At 43.5% G+C, this 27836-nt stretch overlaps 1 protein-coding gene across 4 annotated transcripts in view; it reads right to left on the bottom strand.

Annotated features, from left to right (window-relative positions):
• The window catches only part of SCUBE1 (signal peptide, CUB domain and EGF like domain containing 1), a 322190-nt gene that overhangs the window by 243801 nt on the left and 50553 nt on the right, over nt 1-27836 (bottom strand). For all 4 annotated transcript variants that reach the window (XM_040439175.1, XM_040439177.1, XM_040439176.1 and 1 more), the window contains exon 3: nt 24267-24392. In XM_040439175.1, the coding sequence (XP_040295109.1) occupies nt 24267-24392 (126 nt within the window). The remainder of the gene's footprint in view (nt 1-24266; nt 24393-27836) is intronic.

Raw genomic sequence — 27836 nt, 5'->3', positions numbered from 1 at the left:
CCTGTCAATCAGCCTTTTGAAGTGGCCGCAGTGACTGGATGAGAGCTACGGCCTCTTCACAGTAAACCAAGCACAGCACTGTTCATTGTATAGAGATTGTGCTTGGTATTGCTGTTTAGTCCCATTCACTTGACTGCAAATAGGATAGAGAAAGGCGCTCATAGGGTGAGTAAGTTCAGCAAATCAAATTTATACTGAAAGAAAATAGTTTGCTCAACTATTGTGGTTGCATCAATTGGATGCAACCACAATGAAGGTCAAGTATGGATGAGTAACGGTTGGTGCAGCCTAGATTCGTCCGATCGCCTTGGGCAGGGGCCACCCTGCCACTCGGGTAACGGTATGAAAGAAAGAAATGCTGAACTTTACGTGAAGCGCATGGACCACAAAGGGCGCACTAAAACAACCGGTCATGGACAATGTTTTGGTTTCGGCAGTCCAAGATTTTGTGTTTATCCTATATATGTTTCTTTTTTATTAACCTTCATTTTAGACTTGATAAAGGGGACTTTAGCACCCCGAAACACGTTGTCTCACGAATAAATTGAACACTGTCGAAACCGAAACATTGCCCATGACCGGTTGTTTTAGTGCGCCCTTTGTGGTCCATGCGCTCCACGTAAAGTTCAGCGTTTCTTTATTTCATTCACTTGACTGGGACTGAGCTACACAAATGCCATGTGACCAATGGATGCAACATCACTAGCCAAGGAAAAGGCCATGGGGTGTCGGAAAAACCACCGGACAGATAATGATGACTTATCCTGATGATAGATCACAGGGAGGACTGGTCAAGACCCCATGGGGAAATTCATGAACATGGCGTCACTGGCCTAGGGAAAACTTGTGCCTTCTCAATCAGATGTCGGATTATCAGTGTGGGTCCTTGATGTTGGACCCCTACAAATCAGATACTGATGAGCTATCTAGAAGATAGGTGATCAATGCAAAACTCCCAGAAAACCCCTTTAAGTTAACAGTCCACCCCTGATAGGTCATCACTATTTAAAGGGGTTTTCCAGGAGTTTTATACTGATTACCTATCCTCTGGAAAAACCATTTTAAAGGCTATGTATAACTCTGGGGCATTTTTTTTATTACTGCATTGTAATCATAATGATCTAAATATAATTTTTAATTGGTCTTTATTAAAAAAAAAAAACTAATAATAATATGGAGTCCTTCTATCTGTACAAAGCTGAGATGCTCTACTAGCAGGGTCTGAATTTTCTCTGTGCTCTGTCAGGCAGGGATCTGACAGACTCCTTATTTCTGCTCTCTGACATAATAAACACTCATTATAGCTCAGTTATTATCTTACTGATAAGAATGTGGCTTAAATAAGTGTTTATGACCTCTTAGTACTTTAGAGATAAGGGTTATTAGATGATTGGCACAAAGTGAAAGTAGGATGCACACAGCTAGAAAAGCCAAATAACCCTTTGTGACAGAAGGGCTTAATATCTTTAATAAAGACCAATTGAAAAAATGATTTTTAGCCCCAAATGAGTAAAATGCAATGATAAAGAAAAAGAATAGTCCCCGAAGGTGTACAGAACCTTTAAGTCCTGGTCAGCCTCTAAATCACTACATATAATGACACATCATACACTGAGCTGGTTACTGCAACACTGCTCCATTTCACTTCAATAGTGCAGTAACCAGCAACGTCCACTACACAATGAATGGAGCTGTCTAGTTCCAGCACCTATTCTCTGTTATGGAGCTACTGCCAAACAGCTGATTAGTAGGGGTGTATATAAACTTATGTTTTTTTTAATTTATTTTTTTATTTTACAAAAAAAGGAGAATACGAAATTACAAACATATAGAGGAGCTAAAAAGAGTGGAGAATCACAAGATGGGAATACATACATTGGACAAAATTAAATGTATTCCCAAATCGCATCCTTAATAGGCTCACATCGACCCTCCTCTATCTCCTTATTAGAATACAAAATATATTTTCCCTTTAAACTACCCCATCCCCTAGCCCCCTACCTCCCATCCCCCCGACCCGACTGTCCGCGATGGGAGTCCCTGGCAATCCCCCTCCAGAAATCAGAGGAGAATCCTCCGGTGGTCCAGGTCAATAGGATTCATCCCAGTTGGCCCATACCAACTCCCTTTTCCGCCTCTGCCCCTCAGTCGTACAAAGAGATCATAATACTTAATCCTACTCATATAGTTTTTCCATTCGGCGAAAGCCGCTGCGTTTTCAGATCTCCATTTCTGAATAATCAATACTTTAGCAATTATTTAACCCTTTGTCCATAGTTGTAATAAAAAGTGTACGGTATTTTACCTTTTTTAGCAGTTAAACCGAGTCCAAAAATAACAAACTCAAAAGACGGATCTGGGCTAAATTTATCCACAATTGCCAGTATCTCTGAACTCTGGGGGATCTCCATAAAAGATGCAAAAACCCGGCCTCTTCACTTCCACATTTTCTACAGGAGAAAACTCTCCCGTTACCTTGGTATATTTTAGACAGAAAAGTAGGAGTATAATAGAGCCTATGCACAATCTTAAATTGAATCAGCCTATGTTGATTTGACACCGAGACTCCTTGAATGTTTTTATATACACTTGCCCAATCCCTAACCGTGCCACCCAATTCCTTATTCCATTTCCTTTCACTATTAAACTTTATAAGTCGTCCCAGCTCTACTTGTAGCCTAGCATAAATTTGTAATATTTTAACGTTCGTGCTTAACGCAGAAAAGCAAAAATCAAAAAACGATTGCTCCTGAACATATAATAAATTCTTATTAGTAGTGGATAAAGCAGCGTGTACAACCTGTGCATACCTAAACTGTACCATAAATGTGATATCTTCACCAAAAAAAGATTTCAGAGAGCTTTTAATTTCCCCTCGCGAAAAAGGTGCGCGACTGTCGTGATCCCCCTATTCGTCCAAAAGTGATAGTCCCTTATCTTATCAAACTCAATTAGGGCTAAATTATTCCACAGAGGGGAAAAGTGCAGCGCATGCGTAACATCAAGGAGCCCCTTAACTTTATTTCCTACTTTCTGCAACATATAGGAAATAGGGCACTCAGGGCCCCTAATCACAATACATTGGTAAGTGCTGTGGCAATGTGAACAGAGATGTGTATGGAGAAGCCCTGGAAGGGGTGTATATCTCATCTAGGTGAGATAAGTAAAGTACAGGAAGATGGCCCTGGCTTCAGCAAACCTAGTTGCTGAAGCTATTTTCTTTATTTATTCAGGGCTGGATTTTATTGGATTGGGATGGTAGGTTTGGCAGTGGGACCTCCCAATCCACCCCCTCATTCCAGGGCATGTTTTCCTCTCACCTGAGGTGATCGCAGATGAGGCCTGCTGTAATCAGGCTGACATAAAGCACCTCCCAGTGTGTCAGTCTAGGGAGAGAAAGAGTGTTTGTGAAGCAGAGTCCTGCTGAGGCTCTGGGTGTGTTGTCTCAGCTAGCAAGGCTGAGGGGCCACAAGTCTAGCGTATAGCCTGCAGTTTGGGGGACGCAGTGACGCCTGCGAAAAGAGGGTCACTAGGTCAGAGTCGGGAGGACTACTGGACCACAAGCCCCCAAAAAGGTACTGGAATTGCCACAGCCTGGAGGCTGATGGATTGATGTTGGCTGAGGGAAGTCGCATATGATGTTCATGTGTGAACTGTGCTCTACGATGGAGGTAGGGACGTATTTTGTTTAGGTAGTGCCTAGATGGGCAGGAGTTTATTTGTGTTTTAAAGGGCTTCTGTCACTCCACTAAACAGTTTTTTTTTTTTTTGGGTACTTATAATCCCTATACTGCGATTTATCCATACATAATGTGATTAATCATTATGGTTCAGTAGATTCTGCTAAAAACGGACTTTTATAATATGTAAATTACCTGTCTACCAGCAAATAGGGCGGCTACTTGCTGGTAGCAGCCGCATCCTTCTATCATAATGACGCCCCCTCCGCATGTTGATTGACAGGGCCAACGAACGGGATCTTTCTCTGCTGGCCCTGTTTGCATTCAAAATCTGGTGCCTGCGCCGTACCTGTCTTCAGTCGGCGCAGGCGCACTGAGAGGAGGACGCTCGCTTGGCCGCTCCATCCTGAATGTGCCTGCGCCGGGTGTAGATGTGACGTCATCGCAGTATAGGGATTATAAGTACACAAAAAAAAACTGTTTAGTGGGGTGACAGAAGCCCTTTAAGTGTTTGCAGTGCGGGAACCTCACCCCACCCAGTGATGTATAACTGGACTATCCTGTATGAGAAGAGTGCCAAAATAAATACACAGTTTGGACATAAAAATCAGTTGTCTGGCAAGATATCTGTGAGTGTGACACCCTGAAAAGAGACTATCCCTTACAATGCCTTGTAGTAACTTTCTCTACATGATAAATGTTACTTGCTGGAGTGAGACAACCCCCTTTAAGGCTACTTTCACACTAGCGTTTTTGCTGGATCCGCAAAAACGCTTCCGTTACTTATAATACAACCATCTGCATCCGTTATGAAAGGATCTGGTTTTATTATCTTTAACATAGCAATGACGGATTCGTCATGGACTCCATTGAAAGTCAATGGGGGACGGATCCGTTTTCTATTGTGTCAGAGTTAAACGGATCCGTCCCCATTGACTTGCATTGTGGGTCATGATGGATCTGTCTTGCTCCGCATCCAATGATGGAAAGAAAACCACAGCATGCTGCGGTTTGCTCTCCGGTTTGAGAATGCAACCAAACTGAACGAAATGCATTTCGGAGCATTCCGTTCAGTTACGTTTTGCCCCCATTGACAATGAATGGGGACCAAACAGAAGCATTTTTTCCGGTATTGAGACCCTATGACAGATCTCAATACCGTAAAATAGAAACGCTATTGTGAAAGTAGCCTAATACACCGAAAAAAGAAAAAAAAAGATACTAGTACTACTCCTTTCTACCATAAACAAGCCCTCAACCTACATAAAAAAAACAAAAAAAAACACACACACACACATATATATATATATATATATATATATATATATATATATATATTTATATATGTTATAGACCATATAGAGGTCTTCCAATATGCAAGAAATGTTCATTTGTTTGTGACTTTAGAGAAATTGAAACCCCATTTAGTCAAAATTTTTAAAAACTTCAATACGTGGGGGGGGGGAGTAGGAGGGGGTTTGTATTTGAACTGCTGGAGGATAAGAAGAAAAATAAACTTCAGGAATGGTCCCATTCACGAGTTACTAATGCCCGCAACACATTGCATGCAGCTGTCTTGAGCAAAAGTAAAATAAATAATGCTGAATCAAAAACGTAAAAGGAGGGGGATTGTCTTTAATCACGCCAGTAAGGATGCAATCTTAAATCAATTAGTTCTACAATTTGTTGACATTTTAGCATTTGGTTTACGCAATTACGGACAAGAGCTTTAGGCTATGTTCACACGAGCGACACCACTGCCCAAGTCACTGCCTTATAACAAATGCAGCTGTGTCAATTCATGATCCTGTTCACAATCTTAAAGATTTGCTATACCTTTATTGAAATATGGCTGACAAACAGTACTTGTAGTGCTCCAAATTTGTAATATAGTTTGAAACACTGATCTGAAAAGGCTGTTGGGTGGAGGATCCAAGCAGTCTGCTGAATGGATGTGATACATAAATAGAGATCTATGGATGTACGGAATCCTTAGGTTGTGGATACATATTAAAAACCAAAAAAGTGGATCTTAATTTAAATAGAGCATGTGAAGTATCATTTATGACATATTATGAGAAGAACCAGCTCACTGGAAAACACCTGGACAAGTTGCCGGACAAAAAAAAGAAGGCCAGAATAAACAGAATAGATGGAGAGATGAACACATCAAAAAAAAGTAGGACATCCTGGAATTTTTGGGAAAGCACCATTCATGTGATCGTCAGGAATAAAAACTGACTTAAAGGGGATGTCAAGCTTTTGGACTTTAACTGCCCCCCAGCAGCGTGTTGTGCCTATTGAATACTCACCAGCTCCCTATCGCTCCATTCCAGTTACCTGGCTCCATTCAGTGATATTAAGGTTCCCACCCTGTAAACTTCTGGACAGATGGGGTCACATGAGCGGCTGCAGCCAATGACCTCAGATGTGAAGTGTCCCCAAAACATCATGTGACCCAGATGTGTAAAAGCTGTATTTTTCAATGGCACTATTATGTGGTACAAGTATCTGTCTTTTGTTATTTATTTTTAAGTGGGGAGAGCGGGGGGAAAAAAAAAGATTCTGCAATTTTTTGTCTTTATGGCATTAACCATGCAGTATAAAGGAATTGCTAACTGTATTCTGAATGAATAAAATGAATGAATAAAAACATAAAAAACAGTTAAAACATTTTTGTTTCTTTATTTTCGGAAAATCATAACTTTATTTTTATTTTTCTGGCAGCAGTAACGGATGTTTTCTCTGGTACCATTTTGTGGGACATAACTTTTTGAGTGTTTTTTTTTCTATCTTTTTGGAGATGAGCTGACAAAAAAATTGTATTTGGGATTGTACTTCATATTTTTAAGACGTTCGCCTTAAGACATTCATGGTGCAGATTAAATAGCAAAATAATTTTATAGCTACACATGAGATAATACCAATTATGTATACATTTTTATTTTGTGACAATATAAACTATTTTCACTGGGGAAAAATGTTTGGATTTTTTTTCAGTCCCACTATGGGACTAACACTAAATGACTACATTATTTCTTTAATATGTCTAATAAATCTAATCAGCATATGCACATGGCAGATCTAGGGGGTCATTGATAGGCCCCAGCTGCCTTAGCAACTATTACCACCAAGTGATCACGCCACACAAGGGAAAAAGGGGTAGAGTAATGGAGTGTCAGGGGGAGCCCCATCCTTCTACCTTGCCACTTAGATGCCAGGCTTAATGGCAGCTATGAATTAAATTGCCAGGATCTGAATTCTCTTAGTCCTACACTGATCCAGTGTTTTTACTCAGAGCACTAGCAAAATCACCATTGCAAAAAAAGTATGTCATGGTTTGGGAACCAGCACCATACCATGATGTACATTTTTTGCCATAAATTGGGAAGGGAAAAAGTTAATGAGTGTTATTTTGACATATATGAAGTCATGCCATTTACACACAATCTATCCAAGCTTTCCTGGCTCCCTGTTTCTAGTACATTTGGACTGCAGTCTGATTGCTTCTGTCCCTGATCTTAGCATTGGTCCCTGACTATACTTCTGGACTGTCCTTCAGATACTACACCTGGTACTTGTGAACTAATCCTGGTCCTGACTCTCAGCTACTCCATACTGTGTTTCTCCCTTGTTCCTACTCCGCTTGGTCTTCTGTCTGATTGCTTTTGTTCCTGACTTTGGCCCCTGACTACGCTTCTGCCTTGTCCTTTGGATACTATGCTCAGTACCGCTTAGCACTACTCCCGTTTCTCTCTCCTGGCTACTCCTGTCTACGTTCCTGCCTTGTTCGTACTATATTTGGATTGCTGTCTGATTGCTCCTGTTCCTGATAAAGTGAACTTATACACAGAGTACCACAGGGTAGTACATCCTGTACTCAGGATAAAATATAAGTGGGGAGTAAAAGTGAACATTCACCCTTAATGGTTGGAGCACTATGGAGCACTTATGGAATAAGACTCAAGCTGTAGTGTCCACGTTTATTTGAAATCCAACTAGAGCCCTGTGTGCAGTAGGTCAATCGAAGCAAAAGGACAAGAGTGATGACGTTGAACTGTTATGGGATCTTACAAACGGGGTTCCAGAAGATGTAGAAACAAGCTTTATTGCGATAATGTGTTTACCACAGATGACAGTCTTTGTCCTCAGATCAGCCTTCATGTTGCCCATTCCAGTTGGTCTTAACCACTGGATACCACTTGGTGGTTACGAGGGCAACTCTTGAGCAATGCACAAGTGAGATCAGAAAGAGGAACTCTATCACTCCATCTCACTTACTCTGTCTCCTTGTTAACCAGACACTCTCTTATGGTTGCCAAGACAACCCAGATGCTAAATTCATCTTCTAGTAGCATAAGCATGGGACCGGAAGTTCAATATTACACAGCGCATTATAGAGTAACCCATAAAGATTAAAAAAAGGTTAATTAGAGATGAGCGAATTTTAGAAAAATTTGATTCAGTAACTTTATCGAAGTGTGCCAAGAAATTTGTTTAGTTCTGAATTTGTCACAAATCACTTAAAATGAGGTATACCCAGGCCACTCTGCCTTAGGCAAAATATGAGAACGTCATCATTAAGACCTGGCCCCCCCCTAAGGGGTGCAGACTGGATGATATTGGTTGGCACACTGGCAGTGGAATAATAAAGGCTTCCATCTTATTGGTATCCGATTTAGGAATAAGTAAATGTTGGAATAAATAAATAAAACTGATGTAGAATAAGTCTTCCTGCACTCTCCCTACAGTCTTCCTGTACTCTCCCTCTCCAATAGTCTTCTATTAATCATTAACAGCAACACTGTCCTTAGCGTTTAAGCGCTTGCCACTTTTCTCCATATGCTTAGCTCACAAGACAATGTCGGAGACCGCGCGTGATGAGGCTTTTATAGGGCTGTGAAATCACAGGGGATGGCTATCTGCAGATTGGTTGGCTGCACTGCATTATGGGCGATCTTGTGTTTCCGGGCTTGTCTTCTCTATACTTGGTTTCGCTCTGTAACTTCTAGAGGACCACGCTGTGTCCGCTGAAAACAATGAATGTGGTGGACAAGTTACTGTGGTGGATTAATGCTACTAGGCCACCAGAACTAAGGGGTAGAGGGTCCATGCAGTCTGAAGATTGGGTGTCATAAATATCTAATAATCTATAAAACATACTGAGTTCACAGTTGGTAGAAGTTGTCTAATGGTTCCTCCACAGATAACAGCAGACCAGGCCCCTCAGCAGTGAATAACTAACAATGAGGGTGGTCGGCAATGGTCTTATAAAGACATAAGATGTACAAGAACCTTTAGCATCTGTAAAGACATGAGTTTCTATTTGCACATTCAATCCCAACATCATTCAGAGACAGAGGATGACCGAACACTGGTTGACAGGTGGTTATTTATAGCTTGTCATCACTCGTTTCTAATCACTCAATACCATGACTGGTTCCTCAAACCAAGCCCCAACTGGCTCCTTCAGCTGACCACACACACGACACTGAAAAGATTCCCTTACACATTCCAATACTGCCAAGACAACTCAAGATTTATCTGCCTAAGTTCTGAATGTAATTTCAGTTTCAAAAGCACACAGCCTAAACATTTTTTGAAGACAAAAATCATAAGAATTTGTATCAAAAACATTTCTACATAGATGCAGGGCCATTTCTAGGACCAGGTGAAGCAATAGCATTGGGTGCCACCTCACTACCTAAAGGGGAGGGGGGGGAGAGTGCTGGGCAGGCATTATTAACTAATGAGTGCTTTAATTGTGGAAGTGGTCATCTCTAAATAATCAACTGTATGATGTCTCCCTGCTCCGCCATTCCCTCTGATTTGGCTAGAGGCCTAGTGCCTCTAGCCAATCAGAGGCCAGCACAGGCAGTACAATGACGACATCATCATCATGCTGCCTTCACCACATCCTAACAGCAGCATGGAGGTATATACAGGTACCTGAGTTTGTTATTTTTCTTTGACAGCATGTTGTTGGGCCACAATAGGGGGTTCTTATTTTTACTGGAGCTGGGGCACTATGGGGACATTTGTTCTACTGGGGGCGCTAAAAGGGGCATTTTTACTGGCACTCATTATAAAGGGTATTTTTTTACTTGCACACATTATAAGAGGTGTTTTTTTTAAGGCGATTTTTTGTTGTTCGTCCCTGCATAGATGCAACATACATTCAGACTCCTCCTTTATTAGCCAGAGCGGAAAGTGGCAACAAAGAGAATTTCTCACTCTGAGGACCCATCAGCATTACACAAACAGCCACTTATAGGCTATGGACACTTTTGGGGCATTTTTGTAAATCATTGCATTCTACTTATCTTGGGCCAAATATAATTTTTTAAATGGTCTTTTTAACAGTTTGTCCTCTACATCCTTCAGTTTTCACTGCTGTGCAGACTGTTCTATCTGCCTTTTACTTCAGTCAGAGAGCTGCTTTGCTCAATCTCTAGCCCTTATGTCTTGTTTCCTGAGTGCTTACAAAAACTCATTTTAGTGAAATGACTTCCGCTTAGGGTAAGTTCACAACTGCGCCGCCTAAAACCTCCTGTGCCGGGTCTTAGGAGGTGTGATGATGCGGCCACGAAAGTCTGTGTTCGTAGTCATATTGTGCTGCTTGAGACCTGATGCCGGAGGTTGTGGTGATGTAATTGCGACCAAACTGCGGGGACACAGCAACTTAGGCTGCAGCCAGAAGAGAGCTGTGGCCTGCATCGCAAATAACGGTGGGGAAGGGCACAACTGGGAGCAATATGGAGGGGGGGGGGGCATTATACTATAGGCCAGGGCATTATATTATGGGAGCACTATTGGGGCCATTATAATACGGGGAATGCCACGGAGGCACTGGCGGATTCGGGGGGGGGGGGGGGGTCAATTGCCCCCCCCCCCCCCTAGAATATAGTGAGAGAGAGGACTTCCGATCGCCTTACTTCCCCTTTCCTAAACCAGTGCTGGCAGCCGCGCCGCTACTAGCAGAGTAGCAGGGGAAGGAAGAAGAGCGGGGACGAGAGGGTTACAAACTGCCGCGGGACCTGAAGAGACTGCCCACAGCCGCCGCGCCGGAGGAGACACAGCGTTTCTGCCTGCAGCCGGCATATGCGTGAGCGCATGCAGTCAGCACAGCAGGGTGTGTGAGTCAGAGACTAATTTAAGAGACTAATAGTACAGCTATGATATAAAAAACATTTTGTGATCCTCTTGGAATGATCATTTTCCACTGAAGAAACAGACCTGCTTTTTTTTAGTGGCTAGCAGTAAGACTTCATTTTTTTTTTTTCAAACAGAAAATAGCCCTAAATATTAGAAACTGGTAATGTTTCTTTGTCCATTGGTCACCGGGTTTGTGAGTTTCACCTAACCCTGCCTGCATGATGATAACTTACTGCTAGCCACTAAAAAAAAAAGAAGGTCAGTTTCTTCAGTGGTACAAGTGCCCTGTAAGGAGTATAATTCTGTGCCCTGCCCTCTAACAGGCCATTTAATGAGGTCTTAAAGTTATAGCATAATACTATGATTCAGGAACCATTACAAGAGATCTGTCTCTGCGGTAAGGTGTGGGGGTCCTGTGTTGTCTCTGCGGTGCGGGGGGAGTGCTGCCATCTCTCTCCTCAGTGCAGAGTGTGATCAGACTGGCCCTGCCTCCTACAATATATACCGTACACCTCCCCTCTCCACTGCCTCATATAGTATATACTGTCCACCTCCCCTCTCCACTGCCTCATAGTATATACTGTCCACCTCACCTCTCCACTGCCTCATATAGTATATACTGTCCACCTCCCCTCTCCACTGCCTCATATAGTATATACTGTCCACCTCCCCTCTCCACTGCCTCATATAGTATATACTGTCCACCTCCCCTCTCCACTGCCTCATAGTATATACTGTCCACCTCACCTCTCCACTGCCTCATATAGTATATACTGTCCACCTCACCTCTCCACTGCCTCATATAGTATATACTGTCCACCTCACCTCTCCACTGCCTCATATAGTATATACTGTCCACCTCACCTCTCCACTGCCTCATATAGTATATACTGTCCACCTCACCTCTCCACTGCCTCATATAGTATATACTGTCCACCTCCCCTCTCCACTGCCTCATATAGTATATACTGTCCACCTCCCCTCTCCACTGCCTCATATAGTATATACCGTCCACCTCCCCTCTCCACTGCCTCATATAGTATATACTGTCCACCTCCCCTCTCCACTGCCTCATATAGTATATACTGTCCACCTCCCCTCTCCACTGCCTCATATAGTATATACTGTCCACCTCCCCTCTCCACTGCCTCATATAGTATATACTGTCCACCTCACCTCTCCACTGCCTCATATAGTATATACTGTCCACCTCACCTCTCCACTGCCTCATATAGTATATACTGTCCACCTCACCTCTCCACTGCCTCATATAGTATATACTGTCCACCTCACCTCTCCACTGCCTCATACAGTATATACTGCCCACCTCACCTCTCCACTGCCTCATATAGTATATACTGTCCACCTCACCTCTCCACTGCCTCATATAGTATATACTGTCCACCTCACCTCTCCACTGCCTCATATAGTATATACTGTCCACCTCACCTCTCCACTGCCTCATATAGTATATACCGTCCACCTCACCTCTCCACTGCCTCATATAGTATATACCGTCCACCTCACCTCTCCACTGCCTCATATAGTATATACTGTCCACCTCACCTCTCCACTGCCTCATATAGTATATACCGTCCACCTCACCTCTCCACTGCCTCATATAGTATATACTGTCCACCTCACCTCTCCACTGCCTCATATAGTATATACTGTCCACCTCACCTCTCCACTGCCTCATATAGTATATACTGTCCACCTCACCTCTCCACTGCCTCATATAGTATATACTGTCCACCTCCCCTCTCGCCTGCCTCATATAGTATATACTGTCCACCTCCCCTCTCCACTGCCTCATATAGTATATACTGTCCACCTCCCCTCTCCACTGCCTCATATAGTATATACTGTCCACCTCACCTCTCCACTGCCTCATATAGTATATACCGTCCACCTCACCTCTCCACTGCCTCATATAGTATATACTGTCCACCTCACCTCTCCACTGCCTCATATAGTATATACCGTCCACCTCACCTCTCCACTGCCTCATATAGTATATACTGTCCACCTCACCTCTCCACTGCCTCATATAGTATATACTGTCCACCTCTCCTTTTAAATAAGGTTAGAGCTGTACTATAAGGTTAAATAAAATAGTCTGTTCTATAAGCACCACGTTATTTTCTGTCCGCCGCCAAAAAACAATCTGTAAGTGCCCCTCCCGAGACCAGGCTCTGGATCCGCCACTACACGGAGGCACTATTATACAGGCATCAACACTACAGGAAGCATCATAATACATGGAGAGCTATAGGGGGGCATTATAATACTGCCTGGAGCACCACAGAGGGCATTATAATACAGGAGGCACTACTGGAGGCATTATATTACAGGCCAAAGTACTACAGAGGGCATTTATAATACAGGGGGCATTAAAGGGAGGGAGAGGTGCTGTGGCCTGCATTGGAAATAACAGTGGGGAAGGAAACAACTTGGAGCACTACGGGGGGGGGCATAATAATATGGGCTAGAGCAGTGATGGCGAACCTATGGCATGGGTGCCAGAGGCGGCACTCAGAGCCCTCTCTGTGGGCACCCACACCCTGGAAAAAGTCTATGGTGTATCAATATGCCTTAGACATTTCCTGCCATTCAGCAGCGCAGGGCGCACTATAAACAGCACAGGCAGCACATTAAATGTAGGCAGGATATTGTAAATAAATGATAAAGTACATGGAAGATATTCTATATTGGACTGTAGTATTCAAGGTAAATTGCTGTGTTGGCACTTTGCGATAAATAAGTGGGTTTATGTTGCAGTTTGGGCACTCGGTCTGTAAAAGGTTTGCCATCACTGGGCTAGAGCATTACAGGGGGCATTACATTATGGGAACAGTATAGAGGACATTATAATATGATGAATGCCACAGGGGCACTATAATCCAGGCATGAACACTACAGGAAGCATCATAATATATGGGGCGCTATAGGGGGGGGGGCGTTATAATACAGGCTCGAGCACTACAGAGGGGATTATAATACAGGAGACACTACCGGGAACATTATATTACAGGCCTGAGTACTACGGAGAGCATTATAATACAGGGGGCATTATAAATATGGGCACTATGGGGAGGCATTATATGTACTGCCACTAAAGGGGCAGTATAATACAGGAAGTACTACAGGGAATACTGCAGGGGGCTTTATAAATACTAAGGCTACTACAGGGGCATTATAAATACTGTGGGCACTACAGGGGGCAGTATAAATACTGGGGCTACCAGAGGGGGCAATACAGCTACAGGAAGCATTGCAGGGGCATTATAACTACAGGGGCACTGTAAGGGGTTTAAAAATACTGGGGCTCCTACAGGGGACATTATTAATAATAGGGTTACTACAGGGGGCAATATTGCTACAGGAAGCTCGGCATGGGCCATTATAACTACAGGCGGCACTGCAGGTGGGCTTTATAAACATTGGGGTTACTAGAGGGGGGAATTGTAACTACTTGGAGCTATAAATACTGGGTCCATTGTAGGCGCATTATAACTACTGGGACACTATAAGGCCCCTTTCACACGAGCGAGTTTTCTGCGCGGATGCGTTGCGGGAGGTGAACGCACAGCATCCGCACGGAATCCTGACCCATTCATTTCTATGGGGCTGTTCACATGAGCGGTGATTTTCACGCATCACTTGTGCGTTGCGTGAAAATCGCAGCATGCTCCTTTTTGTGCGTTTTTCACGTAACGCGAGCCCCATAGAAATGAATGGGGTTGCGTGAAAAGTGCGGATGCAATGCGATTTTCACGCACGGTTGCTAGGAGACAATCGGGATGGAGACCCGATCATTATTATTTTCCCTTATAACATGGTTATAAGGGAAAATAATAGCATTCTGAATACAGAATGCATAGTAAAACAGCGCTGGAGGGTTTAAAAAAAATAAAAAATCATTTAACTCACCTTAGTCCACTTGATCGCGTAGCCGGCATCTCCTTCTGTCTCCTTTGTTGAATAGGACCTGTGGTGAGCATTAATTATAGGTCAAGGACCTTTGATGACGTCACTCCGGTCATCACATGGTACGTCACATGATCTTTTACCATGGTGAATCACCATGGTAAAAGATCATGTGACGTACCATGTGATGACCGGAGTGACGTCATCAAAGGTCCTTGACCTATAATGAATGCTCACCACAGGTCCTGTTCAGTAAAGGAGACAGAAGGAGATGCCGGGCCGCGATCAAGTGGACTAAGGTGAGTTAAATGATTTTATTTTATTTTTTTAACCCCTCTAGCGATGTTTTACTATGCATTCTGTATTCAGAATGCTATTATTTTCCCTTATAACCATGTTATAAGGGAAAATAATACAATCTACAAAACACCGATCCCAAGCCCGAACTTCTGTGAAGAAGTTCGGGCTTGGGTACCAAACACGCGCGATTTTTCTCACGCGAGTGCAAAACGCATTAATGTTTTGCACTCGCACGGAAAAATCGCGGGTGTTCCCGCAACGCACCCGCACATTTTCCCGCAACGCCCGTGTGAAAGGGGCCTAAGGGGCCTTATTACTACTGTAGGCTATATAGGCAAGGAACGTAAGACGTCTGTGTGGCAAACGCTGCACAGACGAGACACTGCAGAAAGATGTTGTCAAGGCGGTCTGGTCTGAATGGAGAAGATGAGAAGAGAAAAGAGAACGTCACACCACTGAGACATCACTGGATGTAATAGGTATGCAGTGCTGTATTCTCCTGTATGTTTCATAGCACTGTATGTAATGTCCATCCAAATATGTATTTTGCAGTACAGCTGGGGGAAGGGGTTGGATTGAGAATTTAGCATCTCAGGCAGCAGAAAGACTAGGTGTACCCCTGATCTTAATACTGCCTAGTCCAATCTTTTTCCACCTTTTAAATGGCTTACTATGTGGCAGAATCAAGCACCTGAATTTTGGAGCACATATTAAGCCATACCACCCTTTCCCTCCCATTGTCAGCTAAGTAAAAAAAAAAGTGGCATGCAGCATACGCACAAGAATTCTGGCTTAGTTTGAGCAAGAACTGTGGCGCATTTCTAATAGTAAATCTTGCCCGATGTTCCATGTGACTGGGTTTGGACATTTATTTGAGGTAGATTCTTTCCACTGTGGCTCTACGATGTTCTATGCCAGGTTCAACAAGGAGATAAAAAATAAAGATGAACGGTAATTGTTGAGTGTGCAGGCATAAATAAATCACTTTTAAAATGGTTATTTTCCTGTCTAGTATTTTTTTTTATAAAAAATGCATTTCTACAGCTTGCTCTAAATTTTCATTACTCTTTCATCTATCAAGTTGATAATTGCAGAATAAATTACCATCTAAGGGATCCCAGACGACACAGCACAATATTCTTCGGCTTAATCAATTTAAGAATCAATTATCTGCTCAATTTATCATCAGCCGCTCATTAGATCTCTCATGGCAGGGCTTAAAGGGTTGTCTGACATAAGTAAAAACCACAGACAACCCTTACAAGGTCTTAAAGTTTTAAAAAAAAATCATATACTCACCCCTTACTCCAGTGTTGCGCTCTGCTCCTCCTCCTCTGATACTAACGCTGCTGTTTGTTTTCAAGCAGCATTGGAGACATGCCTGGATATGGCATGTGTCATATGGATATGACATTTGTCTGCTGCAGCCAATCATTGTCCTCAGAGGCAGGGGCGTAATTATCGCGGGCGCACCCTTTGGGCCTGGCGGCTGGAGGGGGCCTGCTGCGCCCCCAGTCTTCACTCACATGTAACGGGTCCCGGTACGGTCACTGTACTTCATGCCGGGTCCCATCAGAGTGCTCAACTCAGCCGCATCAATTGTTCTCCAGCATCAAGCACTGGCGCTGCCCTACTAGATTTAGCCACAAATTAAATGGGTGTGGGGGTCTGACTAACATCGGTTAGGCTCCACCCACCAGCTTAATTTGTGAGTAATTCTAGTAGAGCAGAGCCGGGGCCTGATGCTGGAGCGCATATGATGCAGGTGAGTTGAGTGCTCTAACGGGGCCCGGTATGAAGTACAGTGACAGTGCTGGGCCCCGTTACATGTAAGTGAAGACTGAGGGCAATGAGGGACATTAATAGGGGCAGTGCGGGACACTACTGGGGGCAGTGGGGGAAGAAAAAACGATATCAATTTGGTATACCATAATCGCATCGACCTGCAGAATAAAGTTATCATATACCACATGCGAACCCCATAAAATAAAATACACTGACAGAATTGCGATTTATGCTCATCTCACCTTATGCTCATGAGATAAAAAGTGATTAGGAAGCCAAATGTACCCCAAAATGGTGCCAATAAAAAAATACAGCTTGTCCAGCAAAAAATGAACCTTCACATAACTCCATGAAAAAAAAAAAAAAAAAAAAATGTATGGCCGTTAAAGGGCTTCTGTCACCCCCAAAACACATTTTTTTTTTTTGGGCTTGTTAAAATCCTTATTTAACTACAGTCGTGGCCAAAAGTTTTGAGAATTACATAAATATTGGAAATTGGAAAAGTTGCTGTTTAAGTTTTTATAATAGCAATTTGCATATACTCAATCAGATGAATTGCATAGTCATTCTTTGCCATGAAAATTAACTTAATCCCAAAAAAAACTTTCCACTGCATTTCATTGCTGTCATTAAAGGACCTGCTGAGATCATTTCAGTAATCGTCTTGTTAACTCAGGTGAGAATGTTGACAAGCACAAGGCTGGAGATCATTATGTCAGGCTGATTGGGTTAAAATGGCAGACTTGACATGTTTAAAAGAGGGTGATGCTTGAAATCATTGTTCTTCCATTGTTAACCATGGTGACCTGCAAAGAAACGCGTGCAGCCATCATTGCGTTGCATAAAAATGGCTTCACAGGCAAGGATATTGTGGCTACTAAGATTGCACCTCAATCAACAAACAATTTAAAGGATCATCAAGAACTTCAAGGAAAGAGGTTCATTTCTTGTTAAGAAGGCTTCAGGGCGTCCAAGAAAGTCCAGCAAGCGCCAGAATCGTCTCCTAAAGAGGATTCAGCTGCGGGATCGGAGTGCCACCAGTGCAGAGCTTGCTCAGGAATGGCAGCAGGCAGGTGTGAGCGCATCTGCACGCACAGTGAGGTGAAGACTTTTGGAAGATGGCCTGGTGTCAAGAAGGGCAGCAAAGAAGCCACTTCTCTAAAAAAAAAAAAAAAAAAAACATCAGGGACAAGTATGGTGAATGGACTGCTGAGGACTGGGGCAAAGTCATATTCTCCGATGAAGCCTCTTTCCGATTGTTTGGGGCATCTGGAAAACGGCTTGTCCGGAGAAGAAAAGGTGAGCGCTACCAACAGTCCTGTGTCATGCCAACAGTAAAGCATCCTGAGACCATTCATGTGTGGGGTTGCTTCTCATCCAAGGGAGTGGGCTCACTCACAATTTTGCCCAAAAACACAGCCATGAATAAAGAATGGTACCAAAACACCCTCCAACAGCAACTTCTTCCAACAATCCAACAACAGTTTGGTGAAGAACAATGCATTTTTCCAGCACGATGGAGCACCGTGCCATAAGGCAAAAGTGATAACTAAGTGGCTCGGGGACCAAAACGTTGACATTTTGGGTCCATGGCCTGGAAACTCCCCAGATCTTAATCCCATTGAGAACTTGTGGTCAATCCTCAAGAGGCGGGTGGACAAACAAAAACCCACTAATTCTGACAAAATCCAAGAAATGATTATGAAAGAATGGGTTGCTATTCTTTCGGTGACGTCATCGGTGCGGGCGCACTGAGGGAGTGCTTAGGAGGCGAGCGTCCTTCTCTCAGAGCGCCTGCGCCGAATGAAGACAGGCGCGGGATTTGAAATGATAACAGGGCCAGCCGGAGGAGGAGAGCGCTCGCTGGTCCTGTCAATCAACAGGAGGAGGGGGCGGTTTTTTGCAGCGGCTACCAGCAAGTAGACGCCCTACTTGCTGGTAGTGAAGTGATTTGCATATTTTAAAAGATCGTTTTTTAAGGAAAAGAAGCCACAGACAAAAGGTAAAATCCCTATATAGGGAATAATAGTTAAATAAGGATTTTAACAAGCCCAAAAAAAAAAAAAAAATGTGTTTTGGGGGTGACAGAAGCCCTTTAAAATTCATTTCAGCAAATTCCATGTTAGATCAAAAAAACTGATTCCGATCCTTTCCTTCTGGGCCCGAGCACATCCCCAAACAGCAGTTTACAACCACAAATGGGGTGTTTCTCTATTCAGGAGGAAATTGGATAAAAAATTGTGGGGCGATATTCTCCTTTTATCCCTTGTGACAAAGTTTTTACAGCCAAGTATTATACATTTTATGAAGCGCTTGTTGGGTCAAAGTGCTCACTGCACCCATTAAAAACTCTTTTGGCAGTGTAGTTTCCAAAATGTGGACACCTTTTGGGGGTTTTCACTGTGGGGGTACCTCAGGGTCTCTTCAAATGCAACATGATGCCCAAAGACCATTCCAGCAAAATCTGCCCTCCAAAAACTACCGTATATGGTGCTCCTTGCCTTCTGAGTGTTGTTGTGTGCCCATACAGCAGTTTATGACCACATATGGCATGTTTCTGTAAACTGCAGAATCAGGGTATATTAATATTGAAGTTTGTTTTGCTGTTGACCCTTTCTGTGTTACAGGAAAAAAACATGGATAAAAATTGAAAATCTGCAAAAAAGTGACATTTTAAATTTCTCCTAAATTTTGCTGTCATTCTTGTGGAACACCTAAAGGGTTAACAACATTTCTAAAATCTGTTTTGAATAAATTGAGGAGTGTAGTTTCTATAAATCGGGCCATTTATGGGTGGTTTCTATTATGTACTTCAAATCAAATTAAAAGTTGATTTTGGAATTTTTTGTGAAATCTTAAAAAAATTGCTTTTAAAATTCTAAGCCTTCTAACATCCTAAAAAATTGAATGACATTACTAAAATGATGCCAACATAAAGTAGACATATGGTGAATGTTAATTAATAACTATTTTATGACGATGTGTCTTAAAAGCAGAGAGACTCAAAATTAGAATATAGTCAAATTTTCAAAACTTTTGGTACATGTTGGATTTTTTAATAAATAAAGGTAAAACATATCGACTAAAATTCACCATGAACATTAACTAAAATGTGTCATGAGAAAACTAGCTCAGAATGGCTTGGATAATATGTAAAAGCATTCCAAAGTTATTACCACATAAAGGAACACATTTTAGATTCACAAAATTAGGCTTGGCCATGAAGGGGGGTAAATGGCCTGGTCTGGAAGTGGTTAAGACATTGTAGTGGTTGTCTAAGACTGTAAGACAACCCCTTTCAAGAGCTATTCAGATGCAGTCACTTTGAAAATTGGGTCATAGAGGGGAAAAATAAAACGACAAGTACTAATCATTCTAATCCACTGCTGTTCAGACGCTGCTCTGGTCTCTGCTCTTCTCCACTTCCTCTACTCAGGTTTAACACACTGGAAATGGCATGGACTGCCCATTAAGCTGATCACTGGCTATGGCAGGTCACTGCTGTGGCCAATGACTGGCTGAGTGGGCAAGTCATACATGTAGATTCGAGAAGAGGAAGTGGAGAGGAGTACGGACCAGAGCAGCCACAGAACAGCAGTGGCTTGGGATTCGTAAGTAGTCACCATTAGTTATCTTTGCACTATCCAACCCCATTTTTGTTTAAAATGATCGCACCAGAATACCCCTTTAAAAAGCCACTGTTTGTCAGTCATTCAGACTCGGTAACACATTAAAAAAAAAACAACACAGCACTGAAACAAACAGGCCACAAGATCTGCTAATTATCTGCCGAGACGGCCTGCTAGAATGTGATTTGAATAATGTCCCAGTATAGACTTTCTGGCCCGTTCCCGTTGTTTCCGAGTAAATAAAAAATAAATATTAAGTCTTTTCAGTCAAACACATCGTCTACACGAAGTCATTATGAAGTTTTATGAAATGACACAACAGTTCATTTATACAGACTATGAATGCCATAAATGTGTCACCAATACCGTCCCTGCCCCAGACACATACTCTAGTCACTCACTCAAAAATGTATTTATTTTTTTTCAAGTTTGGCACCACTGAGACAGCGAAGCAGAATAATCATAAAAACGATGCCCGGCTACGAAAATATACAAATGTGTTATTTTTAGATGTGCCATCCATTAATAACAGCATCATTCCCTCTAAAATTGTGCCCTGTCCTGCAGCATCTCCCTATCACAACCATCTTTGTACATGGGCAGTATATTTGGAATTCTCAAGGAAATTCATATTTACAGAGAAGGTTTGTTTCTTGAGAAGAAATGAAAAGGAACCCAGTGGCGTCTGTCAAATGAGCAATAAAAAAATTATCTAGGAAAATATGACTGGCCTGTAAATGGCGATTTTGAAAGGTAGGTAAATAAGGAGGACTTTTAGACATGTGGAGAAAATACAGCTAATCCGCGTGACAGGCATGGGATCCAGCCGGTTCTCTCCGGTTCTGCCGAACCGTTTGTTAAATTTACAGCAGGTTCGCAGGACCGGTGAGAAGCAGGAATCCCGACCCGGACCTGCAGCACATAACATAATTGATTATTTTCAACCTGGCGCTCCAGCATCCGCTCACTCAAATGATCTCCCCCCGCACGCAGCAACGCTCGCCCTGCGCAGGGCTGAAAAATGAATGACCTTTTTTTTTTTTATATCTTACTTACTACTGCCGCAGCGCCGCCACCGTCCGCCCACCCGCCCCCAGCCTGCGTGTGCCGGCCGCTCGGAGTCATGGCAACACATGGTCACATGGGCTCAGGCCACGGGGGCGTGACTGGTGTGTGAGCGGCGCCTCGGCGGCGGGAAGCAGCCAGAGCAGAGGGACTGTCTAGAGGCTAGAGCTGACTGACTGTGTTGTGTCAGTCTGAGTCACACAGTCCAGACACAGCCGTCAGAAAGATTGAAGAGTCGCAGCCAGCAGGAGTCAGGACAGGTCAGGTAGTGTTACGGTAGTGAGTATGATGTGACAACATGGATGGCATGGAGGGGGCCGGGGGGGAGAAATGTGACAACATGGATGGCATGGAGGGGGCCAGGGGGGGAGAAATGTGACAACATGGAGGATGGAGGGGGCCAGGGGGGGAGAAATGTGACAACATGGATGGAGGGGCCAGGGGGGGAGAAATGTGACAACATGGATGGGGCCGGAGAGGGGGGGGGGAATGTGACAATATGGATGGAGGGGGCCAGGGGGGGGGAAATGTGACAATATGGATGGGGCCGGGGGGAAGAAATGTGACAATATGGATGTAGGGGGCCGGGGGGGAGAAAGGTGACAACATGGATGGAGGGGGCCTGGGGGGGGGAGAAATGTGACAACATGGATGGAGGGGGCCGGGGGGGGGGGGGGGGGGGAGATGTGACAATATGGATGGGGCCGGGGGGAAGAAATGTGACAATATGGATGTAGGGGGCCGGGGGGGGAGAAAGGTGACAACATGGATGGAGGGGGCCAGGGGGGGAGAAATGTGATAACATGGATGGAGGGGGCCAGGGGGGGAGAAATGTGATAACATGGATGGAGGGGGCCAGGGGGGGGGGGAGAAATGTGACAACATGGATAGAGGGGGAGAAATGTGAGGGCTGATGTCACACATGTGATTTGACAGGGAGGGGTGAGAAATGTGACATTGAGGGGGTGAAATGTGACATTGAGGGGGTGAAATGTGACATTGAGGGGGTGAAATGTGACATGGGGGGCTTATGGCTGACATGGGGGCTGATCTGAGGCATTGGGGGTCTGATTGCTGGTCTGACCTGAAGTGTAATGTAAAATATTTTTTTCTTATTGTTCTCCTCTAAAACTTAGGTGCGACTTATAGGGCGAAAAAACGGTCCTCAAGCCAGCGATTGTCTGAGGCAAAGCGAAGATACCAGGACCATGTCCGCCGCTGAGTAGGGAACCTGTTGTTAAAAATTAGAATCCCACCCCTGCGCGTGCATTCCGTATTTTACGGAACAGAACAGCTGGCCCCTAATAGAACAGTACTATCCGTGTCCGTAATGCGGACAATAATAGGACATGTTCTATTTTCTTTGGCGGAACAGAAATACGGACATACGGAAACGGAATACACACGGAGTAACTTCCAGTTTTTTTGTGGAACCCTTGAAATAAATGGTTCTGCATACAGTTCGCAAAAAAAACGGGACACAAAAGGAAATACGCCCTAGGATTGACTATCTAGAGAACAATTACTTTTTAGACAGAATTATATTTTCTAGAATATTTTGCTTTCATTACATAGGTTCTCTGATATTGCCATGCAATGAGCAGGGATTAAAAAGAAAGAAAAAAAAAAAGAAGAAGAAGACGACCCACTGATCATCAGCGCTCTGGTTCCACCTCAGAGTTCTCTTCTCCTCCACTTCAGGTCCCTTCTGAGCTGGTCAATCCATGGCCTCAGTTGTGACGTGTGCAGGCACGGCATGTGACTGCTGACACGGCTAAGGCCATTCATGGTTGTCGTCAATGACGTGCATGAAAGCCAGAGAAATACAGGGAGTTGTAGTTCTCTCCTCTTATACCTCCTCCCTATAATGTCCTCTGATATCACATAATAACAGCCTGGGTATGCTGGGAGTTGTAGTTCACTCCTCTTATAATGTCCTCTGATATCACAGAATAGCATTCTGGATGATGGGAGTTTTATTCCTCTCATCTTATAACTCCTCGTTCTAAGGTCTTCTGATATCACACAATGTTCGGTGACATCACCAGCTCTGATGGGCTGGCTTTAGCGCTGCCCTAGCCGTTTTACAGGCTATAGCAGCACTAAAGCCAGCCCATCAGTGCCGGTGATGTCACCAGGCTCACTACTGGGCGGAAGCCTCCGAAATGCTCTGATGCTCTTGTCAGGGTGACAATATGGGTATGTCCAGGTTCAGCTCTGAACCCAGACAACCCCTTTAATGTTGCAAATTTCTAGTTTATTTGGCTGATGCTCTTATATACATTATGGTTTCCATTCTGTGTGTTGTAGTACCGTCACCCACTGTCCCAGGTATAATGTCCTCCTTTTGCGTGCGTGATGCCCTAATTTTTGGGGTTATGAAAGTGGCCACCATGACTGTAGCCGGACTAGTTGGACATGGTTTTTAGTTAATTTACCAAGAAAAAAAATGATTGAGATAATAGTTGATAATCGTCGATAAAGTTTAAATAATTGAGATTTTTTTTTTGGCCAAAATTACCCAGCCCTAGGTCAGAACCTTACTCCTCATTCAAAACCATCCTATCTGAAAGGTAAAGACTCTATGCTTCAGTGTTTGGGATATCCAGGGCAGTGTCAAATCCATTCAGGGTTCAATTACATAAAACAAGCAATAACTGTATACACACTGTATAAAATGTACAGACAAACAATAATATAAAGGCTAAAACACTCAACTTACCCAGGCAGTTGTGTCCATCATGTGCCAACATAAATCCATCATAGCACGTACATCTATAATTCCCCGGTATATTGATACATTCATGAACGCATCCCCCATTGTAATCATTGTCACATTCATCAATATCTGGAAAACAGAAATAACAGAAATTTGATGAGTACATCCTATTATGTAAGTAGCAATGGTGCATCATTTAGGGAATTCAATTTATAGTAAATACCCACAAATCCTGCGACAATAGGTGCCCCTGGTCAAATCAAATGAATGGCCTGTGCCACCATTCTATCAATTAGTTCATTCTCTCATGCAGCTAATATTGAATTTCCCACCAAACGTAGGTGAGAGAGGTGACTCTTTACTCTTCCTTTGCTGTAAATTAACTGCAATTCTATCCTGCATAATTGGTTGCCTGTTTCTTTAAACGGATCAGTAGTTTCTAAGTTTATATATGTGACTGTATATTTGCTTTTTTTTACTTTGCAGGTTGTTTGAACAGCAGGCTGCGACAATACTTTGCCATACTGACATGCTGTTGTGGCTGGCTGTTGAAATCAGTCGGTGGGAGGTGAGTTGATAGCTGGGGTCTATGTAAAGCAGGGGTGGGGAACCTGCGGCCCGCGGGCCGCTTGCGGCCCGCGAAGTCATTCAATCCGGCCCCCCATGCGATTGTAAAACACCGCCGCCGATTGTCACTATGGAGCGGAGTAAATGTATTGCTAAACACACTGACAATGAATGGATGATCATGGCGATCATTCACTCATTGTCCGTGTGTTTAGCAATACATTTACTCTGCTCCTGCGGCCCGCCCCTGTTAGCCGACGCCAGCCAATAGCATTTACTCTGCTCCTGCGGCACTCCCCTGTTAGCCGGCGCCAGCCTCCAGCTATTGCACTGCAGCTAAGATGCTTCCCTAGGTTTACAGCCCCGCCCGCCGTGAGTGACGTCACGCCGCCGGGTGGGGATCACCATTCATGCTGGCTGGGATGACACTGATGGGAGGAGCATAGAGAGGACGAGCCAGCGCCACCGACGAGGAACCATTTCCAGCAGCAAGTAAGGCAGCCAGACAGCATCATGAAATACAGCAAATTTTTTTAATATGCAGCATAGCGGCGGGGGGAGGGGGGTAAATGTCCTGCACAGTGCACAGGACATTAATACATAAGTTACCATGACCAGTGCAGGACATTTACCCCCTCCCCCCATGCTGCATATTAAAAAAAAATCACAATGTCATTAGGGGAAAGTTCTTATCTTTATTCAGCAGTTCTGAGTCCCGACAATCTAATCTCCCCACGTCCTCTTCTATACAGATACCCTGGCTGAGTAATGTAATTACTGAGAACCTCTGCACAAGGATTACTCCGCCTGAGCCCGAAAACCATCAAATAGTCCCTGCAGAGTAATCCTTGTGCTGCTGATCCCGGCAATTACATTACTCAGTGTATTTGTATAGAAGAGGACATTGGGGCTCAGATTAAATTGTCCGAACTGCTGTATAAGGATAAGAACTTTCCCCTACCAACTTTAACTACTAGTGTTCCTCCACCAGCTAAGCCACAGTACAGTTTGAATCATGTGTCCGGGTTGAAGGCGGAAGGAGACCCGGACACATGATTCAAACCCTGTACAGTCCGGGTCAATCCCGTACAGGTGGCAACCCTAGGTAAATGTCCTGCATCGGTCAATGGTCATGGTAACTCATGTATTAATGTCCTGCACAGTGCAGGGTGCTGTGTAATGTAAAGGGGTCCAGTGATGCAGGGTGCTGTGTATTGTAAAGGGTCCAGTGATGCAGGGCGCTGTGTAATGTAAAGGGGTCCAGAGGTACAGGGTGCTGTGTAATGTAAAGGGGTCCAGTGATGCAGGGTGCTGTCTATTGTAAAGGGTCCAGTGATGCAGGGCGCTGTGTAATGTAAAGGGGTCCAGTGATGCAGGGTGCTGTGTAATGTAAAGGGGTCCAGTGATGCAGGGCGCTGTGTAATGTAAAGGGGTCCAGTGATGCAGGGTGCTGTGTAATGTAAAGGGGTCCAGTGATGCAGGGTGCTGTTCTTTATTTGTAAAAATTGAGTATATAAATAAAGATTATACAAAAAAAATGTTTGACCAAATAATAACAGGCTAATTTTTAAGTTGATCATTTTGTATGGCCCCCGAATGATGTTACAAAAATCCAAATGGCCCTTGGCAGAAAAAAGGTTCCCCACCCCTGATGTAAAGTAACATGGTTCTGGAGTGAGAAGTGAACAGGAACCTCAGACAGAGTTGTTCAGTTTTACATTCTGCTTAGTTGAATAATCACTGTACTTTCACACACTTTTGCATAAATCTATAATACAAGTGAATATAAGAAACTTTGTAATATACATTATCAGAGAAAAATGCCTTGTTCTAGAGTTATCAGCTTCCCCCTTTTATAAACTAATTTTCTCTCTGAAATTGGTGAGAAATCCGTATTGTAAGACCAAGACCAGATGCTTCCTCACTAAAGGATCAGATTACAAAATCCCGTAGAAGTCTATGGAGAGGGGAAAGGAAGGTGGAAGTACAGAGAGAAACAAGCAAACAGACATGATTCAGCGGATGTATTTTATTTGCTTTAGCCACATCTATACTGCTCAGTATTTCTCTATAATGACCTATATGCTGCTTCTGAGAGTGCGAGAGAGAGTTTGGGATCTCCTGCCTCCATGTATAGTCGATGCAGTCTTTACGCACCAGCTGAGGGACAACTGAAAATTAGAGAGCAGTATGCAAAAGAGAAACCAGTCAAATAGCAGATAAAAGTCATACAATGGCCAGATATAGTGGCATCACTCATGTACGCAACATTTAAAAGGGAACCTGTCACCAGGATTTTGTGTATAGAGCTGAGAACATGGACTGCTAGCACATCCGCAATACCCAGTCCCCATAGCTCTGGGTGCTTTTATTGTGTAAAAAAAAAACAACGATTTGATACATATGCAAATTAACCTGAGATAAGTCCTGTTCCCGAGATGAGTCAGGGACAGGACTCATCTCAGGTTAATTTGCATATGTATCAAATCGTTTTGTTTTTTTACACAATAAAAGCACACAGAGCTATGGGGACTGGGTATTGCGGATGTGCTAGCGGCCATCTAGCAACCCATGTCCTCTATACACAAAATCACGGTGACAGGTTCCCTTTCAGCAACAGTGCCACCTTATGTCTGCTAAAATTGATAAGATTCTGTGGCACATCCGAGTGCTGTGACCACTTAGCATGTTCTGCCTCTTAAAGCGACTGCAACCATTAAGGTTTTGTGTCACAGTATGCTCAGCCATGTTCTGTAAAGTCAAACTGAACTTAATTTGGTATGTAACGGTCATCTTTTAAAGAGGAAATACTTCAGAAACCCCATCTTACAGAGTACGTATGTGATCATCACTCTTGTAATTAAAAAATTCAAGAATCTTTTCTACTGCATGTATACTACAGCTTTAGGCTGGGTGTTTGGTCAGTGTACATATGATCAGTGATTTCCATCAGCGAGTGTGAGCCAAAACCAGAAGTGGAGGCTACACAGAGATGAGGTAGAATGG

This window comes from Bufo bufo, chromosome 1 (assembly GCF_905171765.1).
Source record: "Bufo bufo chromosome 1, aBufBuf1.1, whole genome shotgun sequence".
Lineage (NCBI taxonomy): Eukaryota > Metazoa > Chordata > Amphibia > Anura > Bufonidae > Bufo > Bufo bufo.
This window is presented reverse-complemented; position numbering and strand designations above follow the sequence as displayed.